We start from the raw sequence: 11,999 nt of genomic DNA on the forward strand, positions 1-11,999 counted from the left end.
CCTTGTAAAGCGAAAATAAAGGTGGAATATTGCAAGGGAAAATGGCCACGCACCTTTATATACTGCTCTTAGGTTCCACCATTTTAGAAAGAAAAAAAGAGAGGATAATTTAGCTTTATTTCCTATAGTGACATCGTGTTTGGGCATTTATGCAGCTATTTTAGTGAAACTCTTAATTAATTATGGTAAGGGATGAGAATAATAAATAAATAAATAAATATTTTTTTATAAAAAGTCGAAATTGAAAAATAAATGTAAGTGGTTTTTTTAATGATTATATGATCATTAATGAATTATTGTTTTTTTATATGTAAAAATAGGTATTGGGGAATTTCCAATAACTCAACACTCTAGTTAAGTGAGATAGCTTTGGTGTTCATCATCAATATATTTGATTCTAAGCAGTATCAACATTAATATTTTTATATTTTTTGTTTTTATATCTGTAATTTTTGTACTTTTAGAATAATAATTTGTAATTTTTTAAGAGAGTATAAGTGATAACTCTTTATTATTTGAAAAATGATAATATTTAAATATAATCATTAAAATAAAATTATTATTTAGATTACGTAGTTACTTACAAATTTAATGTGATTTGCTTTTTTTTTTTTAATTAAAGATAACATGAATTTTGACTTACTGTGATGTTGCATAACAATTGCAATTCCAAATTAAATCGGTCACATTTTTCTGCGATTGTTAGTAATGTAATTTTTTTTTGACTTATTATAATAAAAAATATAAATGCAATTTAAAATCATGATGAGAAATGAAAATTGTAACACCTCATTTTTTCGTAAAATAAAAAAAATTTATTTAAAAATTAATAATTTTTAGAAATTAAATAAATAGGAGAAAAGAATTTTTGTTGATTAAAATAAGTATTTTATAGTATTAGAAAATAAATCGAATAAAATGATATTTTAGAAAATAAAAGAGATACTTTTAATTGGTTATTTATTTAATGAAAGAGTAAAATAAAGTTTCTTTTTTACAAAATAATAAAATAAAGAAAAATAGAATAAATAATAAGTCAAAAGTACTCTAGTTATAAATAAAGACATATTACGTCAAGTTTTATATCTACGATATTTTTACGCTCTCTTTTTCTTTTAAATACGTTTTCCCTTTTTCCTCTCCCAAAATCCTCTATTTTTTTCACATACACTCAAACTTGTTCCAGTAAAATAATGATTCCAAACTCGTTAATTATTGAAGCGCCTTGGAATTTGGACACCACACTCGGAGCTCATTTTTGCACATTCCCAATGTTGTGATTTACAAAATAATATTTGTAGAGATAAAAATGCCTCTTGCACATAGACAGTGAAATTAAGGCTTCAATCACTTTTTCTTCTCTCTAACACTTGAAAACCCTAATAGAGCAACCAAAAACTTAAAGAATCTTAGGGAATGGCCAGAGATGCTGTTATCGTTGCTAGACTATACACATGAGTCCACTTAGAGGGAGGTAAGAGATGAGTTATTCAATTGGGATGCGTTTTGGGATATTTTTGCAATTTTAATTCTATCTTTATAATTATAACTACGAATTATATATGTTTGACACACCAATTGATGTCCTGATGCAAAATTGCTATAAAATTGATATGTTCTTGTGTTGAGTGTGAATCCTAAAAATTGGATTTTTTTTCTAATTAGCGTACGCTGATGAAACTGAATGATTAGTATGATGTCTTTACTAGTTAATTTGCATTATGAGTTTATATTTGAATCTAGCATACTATGATAAAGAATATATGATCAAAAGAAAAAATCCCTTTGTGTTTGTTTAGCATATTGTGGTAGATTAAAAAAGGTAGTGTAATGCTATATTAAAATAAACTTTCATATCAAACCGAAATCGTACACAAATTTTTATTTTCTGTACCAGCGCACTTTTGATATTTGACACCAGACATATCAATTGTACTTTATTAATGAACGTGAATTGTACTCTAAATAATCTTTTCTTTAGTTGCTTATTTTATACAAATTATTATATACATTGTAATAATAAAAATAATAAATTAAAGAAAGTTATAAAGTTAATGCTTAGTAATAATTTCTTTTGATACAATTTTAATTTAATTGTTGTAGAAATTCTTTTTAATTGAAAATAATATAGTTTGATTTTATATATATATATATATATATATATATATATATATATATATATATATATATTGTGTCATGCAAATATTATTATTGTGTGAAGTATATATGATTCATGAGACGTGATAAATTGTTATATTGAAATAATAACATTATGATTGAGATTGTGTGTATGTGATAAATTAAGTATATGTTGAATTGTAAGATACATGCATATTGAGATATTGTACGCAATGAGTTGTGAGCTCTGAATTGTACAATCACACAATTGTAAAACTCTTTAATGCGTGATGAGTATTTTGATGAAATCTACTGTGAGAACCCAATGAGTTTAATCACTTTGAGGCACAATGAGTTAAAATTATTTTGAGAACAATTGAGAAGTCGTGTGTTTTGTATAGTTCGTAGATGAGTCTGTATTAAAATGTTTTTTGGGTTGGACCTGAATTAGGAGGGAGAGACCCTAACGAACTTTTCGGAGTCTAGGCTTTGGGGGTAAATACACTTAGTTTGAGTGCTCCTTTAAACCTATGTTGATCCCATATGGTTGGAACATTCTCGCAAAATGTAGTGACCTTAATTGGTCTCCCTATGATTTCACCTAGTAAGAGTAACCTGAATTTCAGTGTGTGGTCCGTCTTGTCATGTATTCCTAGGCGTCTCACGAAGTTTTTTACTGACATGATACCATATTGCATATAAGATTGAGTCTTAATATATTTATTGCATAACACCTGTGTAGTGATCATTATGACTTGTTATGTGATGGTGTGTAATGAATTATGTAAGTGTGAGATGCGGTATTATATTTGAAATGTGTTGTCTTGAAATGTGATTAATCATGAAGGCATAGAATGTGATTTGTGATTAAATTTTAGGACAAGTGATGTTACGTGATGAGTGTTGAAATGATGCGAGTTATGTCAAAGTTGAACCTTGTTATACCTATATTGTTGTAATAATTATATTATTCTTATATTTATGTCATACATGTATGCTTTCGTTTATCTCTATTCGTGGAGGAATGTGATGACTCACTTTTCGTGTGTTGTTTATGCTTGAATTCTATGATGATCTTGAACATTGTGTTTATGGGAGCAGATGACTAGGTAGGTTGCTTTAAGGAACCTCGTGCTACTGAACGTCATGGCACAATGCTTTGATAGGATGTGACATTGGGGGCATGTGTTTCTGTTTTAATTGCATGATGTTCTGAACATGTTATTTTACTTCATTTCATTCTATTGTTTAACTTGAGTTCTTTTGTAAACTTGAATGACCTTGTTGTGACCTGAAAATGTTTCTGACAAATTTTATTTGGTATCAGTGAAACAAATGTGGACCTTTTACCCATATGGATTTACTTACGATTTTATTGAACAAAATTGATTTTAATTAGATTCCGCATTTTATATGTTTTCGTTTTTTCAAAAAATTGATTTATAAAACAATTTCCAAAAATTGATTTTTAGACCAAAGAAGTGGAGGAATAGAATAAATGACTAAATGAGAAACTAATATAATGTGACATAGTTGATAAATAATCTTGTTCGGGTTCAATTTGATTCTTGGTCTGTGTGCGCTCTCGGTCAAGGGATACTATAGGTTCACCAAAAATAAAAAAGTGAGGATAGAAGTGAAAATATAAGAAGAAATTTTGTGAGAAATAATGTGATGAAAAATAAAGAGACATGGAGAAAAATAGAATAGAAGTGGTTGGAGTTGTCTACCTTATCGAAAGTAAAAGTGGAATTAAATAATTTCATTGGTATAATTAATATCATCAACAAATAATCTTAAATTACATAAAAAAAATTATACCAATAAATTGTGCATAATTTTATAGAGAGAGACATAATTAATATCCAGATAAAAATGAACTTTATATTATATTTTAACTCAAAATCTTAATATTTAGATTTATAAATTTTATTTTCACTATGTAATGTTTAATTTTCTAATTTTGTTGGGATTTCAACTTATCCTTATAGTCGAACATGTCATATGTAAAAGCAATAGTAGATTCAAATAGATTTTCTAGCTCAACAATTAGACCTGTATCCCTAAATATAAGGAATAAAAAATAACATAGTAAAACAGGAAGGTCTGTTTCAAAATGTACCCTACACGCTTAATGCACAACAGTCACACTGGCGCAGGAATATATATGTTTGCCATATAATAATGTAAAACTAATCATCACGTATAGTCACTTTCTGTAGGAAAAGAAGCACGATAATAACAAGTGTGAAAGAGGAAGGCATGAAGAGTGGCCTCTTCAAAATTTGAGCTAGTCTAGGCCCGGGCTTGCATAATAGTGTAACAATGATTTTGTAAAATATAGACAAATGGTATCCACACGTTGTATTTTTTGGGGTATTAAAAAGCTACATGTCCGACATTGCTTGGTCTAGCATTATTTTAAATGTTTATAGATAACATCAATTTAATTGTTTTAAAAACTTTCAGACAAACCAGTAAGAGAGGCTAAGACTTCGCGTGTGCATATGATCATTTGACCTTGAGGGCTTGATGCATCACAATTCGCAAACTGCACCACACTTTTGTGTGTCAAATATCAAATACATGGATTTGGTATAAGAAGGTCACCGTCATTTGACAATTTACGATATAGACTATTTATTCATATCAAACGTTTGTAACAAAATTCAGGTCTGTAATTAAATAATTAATCTAGTAATCTAGTGACTCCAAAAAATTGTCGAAAAGTATTTAAATTCTGCTTTCTCCATCAAATTTCAATACTCTGGTTCATCTTTCCCCTTCCTCTAATTAGATCCAATTAAGGAAACGTACAGTTTTTTAGACAAGGACCTGTGCTTCTGATGTTCTAGGTGACAACATGATCCATTTAGAATGTGGTCACTTATATATATATATATATATATATATATATATATATATATATATATATATATATATATAGATATATATCAGGAAACATGAAATTAAATGAGTTAGTTGACACTTCTCTTCGGTTCCTTGAAACAACCAAGTTAGTTTTCAGAACGGTTTTGCAAAGAAAAAGGGTCTCTTAACAGAAGTCAAAGGACTCAGATAATCCAGTTTAACACACGTCTGCATTCCATAAATAAAATCTTAATACTATACACGGATATTTCACATAATTAATAATGCATGCATCCTTTAATTTATCAGTTTTAGCCAACTCTGTATAGGATATATAAAAATGCATTATTAGAGTATGGCTCAATAGTCAATAGGTACCGCCTACATACAACAATATATTAATATTGAATGCAAACTTTTGAAGTGGCAGTTCCAAATTTTTAAAACAAGTTCCTATATCATTATATCAACTCCTCAAGGAATGCACAGATAAACATTAATATGAATGTACTACATTCAATTAATTGGACAGATAGAATTCATTATTCATCACCCCAGAGACTGTTCTGAAAGGGAATACCTTGCCAACGACTCAAATTGTCACATTTTCTCGTGCTGCAACCCAAAGAAGGATAATTGAGCACCCAAAGTTGATGATAGAATTCACGAGCTTAGCTAAACCTGTCTGAATCATGTCCAGAATTTCTGTTGTATGAAGATGGTTCTACATATGATATATCTATGTTTGATTTCCATGTCGTTAAAGAGGGTCATTGATGCAGAAACCTGATACTCGACACTACTAGTGTAAAAACGTGTCCCTACTCCCTAAGTAATGTTGATACTTGGACACAAAATTAAACTCAGAAACACACTCACTTGCGCAGCTGAAGATAAAATGAGAGTAAATAAATTCTACAAACTCACTTACACACAAGGCAAGAAGAGACTTGAATTTCACAAACTAAAATTCATTTCACTCATACTCAAAATGTTACATGATGGTGATCTTTTATAGGCAAGTAAATGGCGATACAATCCAATTGACTACTAGAAATCTCTACATGTTCTTTTCTAGGCAAGGTGGAGAAAAATCTTAAAAGTGAAATTTCTAACTGCTTCTACATTCTTCCAATAGAGGTGCTATTATTTTTAAAAGCTTGATTTATATATATATATATATATAATATACTTTAGTTTTCATTAGGTTGAATAATATATTATAATTTACACTTATTTTTTAAAATATTTAATCTTTTTATTTTCTAATTGAGATATTTCATCTTTCACTTTTAAAAAATATATAATTTTACTCTCTTTTATTAATTTATAAATTTTTTTAATAAATTAAGCCGGTTAAGAATTAGATATATTTTATGCACAAGAAAAATCCTAATAAATCTGATCCTTCTCTAATTGTATTTTATTTGTGTATGGAATTTGACTTAAGTGTGTGGAGTGCAAAATGCTCTTTAGGTCATAAAACCATTAATTAGAAAGCTAATAATTAGAAGTTTTACAACACTCTCCTTCTTTGCTAATAATTAGAAACCATTTTATTTCCGGCAACGTCGTTTTTTTTCCTACTTTCCTTTTTTGATCTCCTTCTTTGACCAGTGTGTGCAGATCCGAAGTGAGATCTAAAATGGGAACTAAGCCTCAAAATCAATTGTACCAAAAACACTTCCATTCAGGAAAAACCTAGATCCGCGACAAGCAGCACGTGTCGTCGGCATCAATGTCATCGGCGTTAGATCGAAGGGATTTAGATATATAGATCAGTGCACCCAATGGAAAGGATTAATCTCCCATTATTGGAATTAACGGGAAAAAGGGAGGGGAGGGACCTTTTTGAACCTTCCAAGCAGTGTGTTGAAGTTTACTTTCTGAATGCTTAAGCACACAAAGGATTAATACTGAATATAGAATGCGCATTTGCTTGGAATATGTAACCATTTTCAAAACTCAATCCAAACGATTAACGCAATACACAACAAAAAAGCTGCGTCGACAGCAGGGTTCGAACCTGCGCGGGCGAAGCCCAACAGATTTCAAGTCTGTCTCCTTAACCACTCGGACATATCGACTGATTGTTACAATCTAGTTACTTTAATATATTTAATAAAAACTGTTATACATGATCCTGGTTTTTCATATTTACGACAACTCCATCATCTTATCTTTTTTTTTTAGATAACTCCATTTATCTCCATTATCTTATCTTAATATCTTAAAAGTAAGTAATTCTAGATTTTTTTTTGGTCATGCCACAAACTTTTCCATCCAAAGTGTGAGTAAATTAGATTTTCATAATATTGCACAGCACAAGCAACAAAACCCCTTTATTTCCTTTCAATCTGCATTAGGTTTTTTTTGAACTGGGTCTAGCCCATTAATTTTTTTTTAGGCTATAGTTTATTTATTTCTGTATGTTTGAGTTCATATTAATTTATTTGCAATGTTAAAATTAATTGATAGTCAATACTAATCTTCCTGTCAAAAAAAGATAGTCAATATTAATATAAATTTATGAGGGGAATAATACAAAGAGAATGACTTAATGAAAAATAATAAAATTAAAAGAATATAATTTTATGTTAAAAATTCATAACTGTTTTGAAATTGTGGGCATATCTTGATTTACGTTTCACTTTTATAATAATTCAAATAATAATGATAACCATAAAAACAATCACGAGGTTATAGTAAGCAAAAAATATTTTTAATTACAATAATTAAAATCAAATATTTAGAATTTGAATATCGTATAGTTTATTTTATTAGTATTCTATAATTGAATAATTATTTATTCATAATTTATAACAATACATAATATAATAAAAAATAATTATTAATTAATACTTATGAAAAATATTATATTCATAATACATATTATACATCTTAAAATACAGAGTTATATATATATATTGATTTTAAAAATTGAATATCTTTTATATAAATGTAATTTTCATAATATGTGATTAATTATTATAAATTATTTATTTATTGATTAAATTTAATATATTAATTTTAAGATTATAATTTAATTTTAATTTTCAAATTTGACACCTCAAAAGAAATAGTATAGCTCCATCCCAACTAATACATTGTGTAATTTTTTTATATTTTCAATATATAATTATTTCTCTCTTTTTTAAATATATAAAATACAACTTTCTAAAATACTATTTTAAAAAGTAAATGATTATATTATTCTAATGTTTGATCCTGTTTGCAAATAATTTTTAAACAAAAATATAAGCATATTATGTTTTAAACAAATTCTTCGAATTATGTCTGACATTTTTTTTGCAAGTTTAAATATTTTTTTAGTTATTACAATTTAACATTTTTTTTTACTTTTGCTCGTTGCATTTTGATTTACTTATATAAAAAAAATATTTTTTTAGTTTTTATGATTAAACAAGATGTACAAATAATCAACTAATGTACTAATAAAAAAAATCAAACTTTAACATTAATTTTTTTTCGGTTGCTCGATGAATTCAATTTTCACACAATTTAACTATCTTTATTATTATTTTTATTTAAACATCAATTAGTACTATAATTTTTATGTAAATATATCTAATAAAATATTTTCCAGTCTCGAATTAATCTAAAAATAAGTTCAAAATTACATCCCAAAATAAATAAATAAACCATTATTTTTAAAAAATTATTTTGACTATTTTAAAAACATGAAAAAACTAGATTAAAATTTCTAAAACATAAATGATTCATCTAAACAAAAATTAAAATATAAAAGACAAAAAATGTAATTTAGTCTAACTATACTTACCCTTAATATATATATATATATATATATATATATTCAGAAGGTATGGATGGTGAAATATGGTAGAGAGAAAAGGGAAGTAACTTATGTGAATAATATGAAGGGCGGTCAAGAAATCTCAAAAACACCGTCCTCTTCTAAGGTATAGTCTCTTTTCCGAACCCAATTCCTCTTTTTCTTTTCTGTTTTCAATAATTTTGCAGTTAGGGTTTTCCGTGTACGAGATCCCCTGCTTTTGATTCATTTCTCTTCAGTTTTCATGGATTCACCGAAAATGATTGCTTGTTTCTAGGTCAATTGTATTGCAGGTTAATCGTATTATGTTGTCTGTCGTGCAATGGGTATCCTTTTTTACTTTGCCATGGTTAAGTTGTTTTTTGATTTGCCAGTGCGTGTTGGTTGAGCGAGGAAGGTTCGGATCCCTTATACATGTAGTGTTGTGTTTGATTCTGTAATTAGTGTCTATGAAAAAAAAATCACAATTGACTTGTCCCAAGGAAATTGAAAAAATGTTAATGTGCTGTGTTGATTGGGTTTGTTGGTAATTGTAGAATAGTTAGGTGTTCAAATGCGCGAGAGGTGTGATGGGACTCTAGAAACCTCGGTGAGTTTTAGTCTAACACTCTAATGTGCTAACCTGGGTGTGACAGGGGTACCACACCTATTTGTACTTGTTCCAAGATGGGCTTCCTCGGCTAGGGTTAGAGGTTGCCTACCCAGAGAATCAAAGTGTGTAATCTCCCTTGCCCCCCTAGACCTAGCATGGATTATATACTAATTTCAAAATGTAGAATCTAATCATATCTTATCTTCGTCAATCTCAGAGATAAGCTATGATTAAGCTTAATCCCTTTGATATCTGGGTATAAGTAGGGTGATGATGGTGCAAGGCGGTGTATCTTGTATAGTGGGTCGGGTCGGTTAGTTGACATCCAACCTGATAGGCAAGTTATTGGGTTCGGTATATTGGGCTCTGCCCAATAATGACTAGAGGGTACATAGCCCCCAGCCTCAAGTGTGATAGCACGTAGAAGCTAAAAAGTAGAAGGGTCTCCAATTTATCATTGGGCTCAGCCCAACGATGACCAGAGGGTACAATACTAATGTTCTCTAGTGAATTCCTGATATGGTAGTGGCAGTCGTCCTGTGTGACATTTTAGAAGGTGGTGTGCTGCTGCTCTGCTGTTGTGCTTATTTGTGGTGGTTCTCGTGTATCTGACATGTCAGAAGATGGTGTGTCCCTTGGCATTGTCATTCCCATCCATGCCTTTTGTCAAAAAGCACTGGTGAGTTGTAGAACTTCCTTCATTGGGCTTGAATCTCTTGAGCCCATGATTTTAGCAGTCCATTTAGGTGATAAGATAGTGGTTATGTTGCTCATGTTCCTCAAGTTATTCCCCGTGTGGTGACCTGACCTGGGGATCATCGGCCAGTTGTATTGACCAAATGGGGCGAGGCTTCCCTAAGCGCCTGTTGAGATCAAATTGTTTGGCCGTACAGTTCACAACCCTCAAGCATTGAGTCTGAAAGGCATGAAGCTTGTTGAGGTTGGCTTGTGCAACAGACCGGAGGGTTTAGTTAGGAATTAATATTTGCTTGATAAACTTGGATACACTAGAATTTGCATTACCAATGAATGCTTGATGTTTAAATTGTTTTGCTGCTGTTAAATGTGAAGTGGTTGCTATCTGTTAAAAGGAAGGAAACTAATAGATTCACTACACACACACACACACATAGGCAGACTTAAAAGATTGAAAATTGTAATGAAAGTTTACATATTTCTGAAGTCTGGAATAGTTGATTGTTATTGGGTTTAATCAAAGAATTAAATGTGTGCTGCTTTCTAAACTGCTGCCAAATTATTGTGACAGAGAACACTAAGTCAGGGTTCAGTTGATATATATGCTGCTCAGTGCAAAAATTGCTTGAAATGGAGAGAGATTGATACACAGGAAGAGTTTGAAGAGATTAGAAGTAAAGTTGCTGAGGAACCTTTTCTTTGCAGCAGAAAGGCTAATAGTTCCTGTGATGAACCTGGTGATATTAAATATGATTCCTCTCGGACATGGGTGATTGACAAGCCTAACCTCCCAAAGACTCCACAAGGTTTTAAGAGGAGCTTGGTGCTTAGAAAAGATTACTCCAAATTGGACGCTTACTACATCACACCTGCAGGCAAAAAACTGAGAACCCGCAATGAGATTGCTGCGTTTCTAAAAGATAATCCAGAATTCAAAGGTGTGTCTGCTTCAGATTTTGATTTTTCTTCCCCAAAGATAATGCAAGACACCATCCCTGAGGTTGTTGAGCAGAAGGATTCTGCTAACAAGAAAGTTAAGATAGCCAAAGATGAGGTTTGAGAAATATCATCTCTAGTTTGCATGCTGTGAAAGATAGTCATTCTGGTTGGTTTTTTGGATGTTACTTCAGAGACTGTTTTTGCGGTAAAACCAAACATGGCGGCATCAAAACAAATTTTGTTCTCATGTTTTTGTATTATATTTAAATATGTTATTACCATGTTTAAATGTAATCGCAATTCACGCACCTAAACAGATATTTACTGCGGTTTGTGTGGTTCAAAATTCAAACGTAAACGGAACACCCAAAAAGATATCACTGTTTTTCGATGCACCCTTATTGCCTTGTCTCGCACCAGGCTTCTTTGTCTTTTGTTTACTTTTTTCCTGTTCTTTTTTATTTATTAACCTTCGTTTTCTTCGTGTGACCTTTCCTTGTGATCTAGGGTTCTCATTGTGAGGGGAATAGCTAAATACTCTAAAATCTTCCCATTTATTTCATGAAGCAGTTAAGATTTTTTTCACTTCAGCAAACCTTCCTTTATATGCAAACATAATATTTAGACCTGGGAAATGATTATGAGATGGATTTTGTTGGAGGTTGATTCAATTAGCGTGTAGCACAAATCTGTAGGATGATAAAACTTGTTTTACAACCTATGGCATAACTAGAGCTTATCACAAAAAAATCTAACTCATTCATTGAAGCTAAATAAGGAATGATTAAATTTAAAGAAAATTATTTGCAATATCTTTTCCAAACAAAACTGTTATTGTTTAATTGTATCAATTGGTATATGATTTACCATCAAATGATCAAGACTGATTACTTGAGAACGATATTGTCTTCACCTACTTTGAATTCAACCGTGAAGATGAAAAATAAAATAAAATAAATAAAATTGGCA

The 11,999-nt window shown here is 30.1% G+C and overlaps 1 protein-coding gene and 1 non-coding gene across 4 annotated transcripts; one reads left to right on the forward strand and one right to left on the reverse strand.

Annotated features, from left to right (window-relative positions):
- Positions 1-6,994: 6,994 nt before the first annotated feature.
- Positions 6,995-7,076, reverse strand: TRNAS-UGA. Its single transcript has one exon. It is a non-coding gene; the product is annotated as a tRNA-Ser (tRNA).
- Positions 7,077-8,829: 1,753 nt separating this feature from the next.
- LOC114369575 (methyl-CpG-binding domain-containing protein 4-like) lies at positions 8,830-11,425 on the forward strand. Of its 3 annotated transcripts, XM_028326812.1 has the most exons (3): positions 8,879-8,930; positions 9,081-9,129; positions 10,663-11,425. In XM_028326812.1, the coding sequence occupies exons 2-3, from the start codon at positions 9,109-9,111 to the stop codon at positions 11,149-11,151; spliced, it is 510 nt and encodes a 169-aa protein (XP_028182613.1). In that variant the 5' UTR covers positions 8,879-8,930; positions 9,081-9,108; the 3' UTR covers positions 11,152-11,425. The 3 variants fall into 3 exon arrangements, with proteins under 3 accessions (XP_028182611.1, XP_028182613.1, XP_028182612.1); XM_028326810.1 differs by lacking the exon at positions 9,081-9,129 and having other exon boundaries at positions 8,830-8,930; XM_028326811.1 differs by lacking the exons at positions 8,879-8,930; positions 9,081-9,129 and adding an exon at positions 9,158-10,074.
- Positions 11,426-11,999: the final 574 nt, after the last annotated feature.

Source organism: Glycine soja, chromosome 10 (genome assembly GCF_004193775.1).
Source record: "Glycine soja cultivar W05 chromosome 10, ASM419377v2, whole genome shotgun sequence".
Classification (NCBI taxonomy): Eukaryota; Viridiplantae; Streptophyta; class Magnoliopsida; order Fabales; family Fabaceae; genus Glycine; species Glycine soja.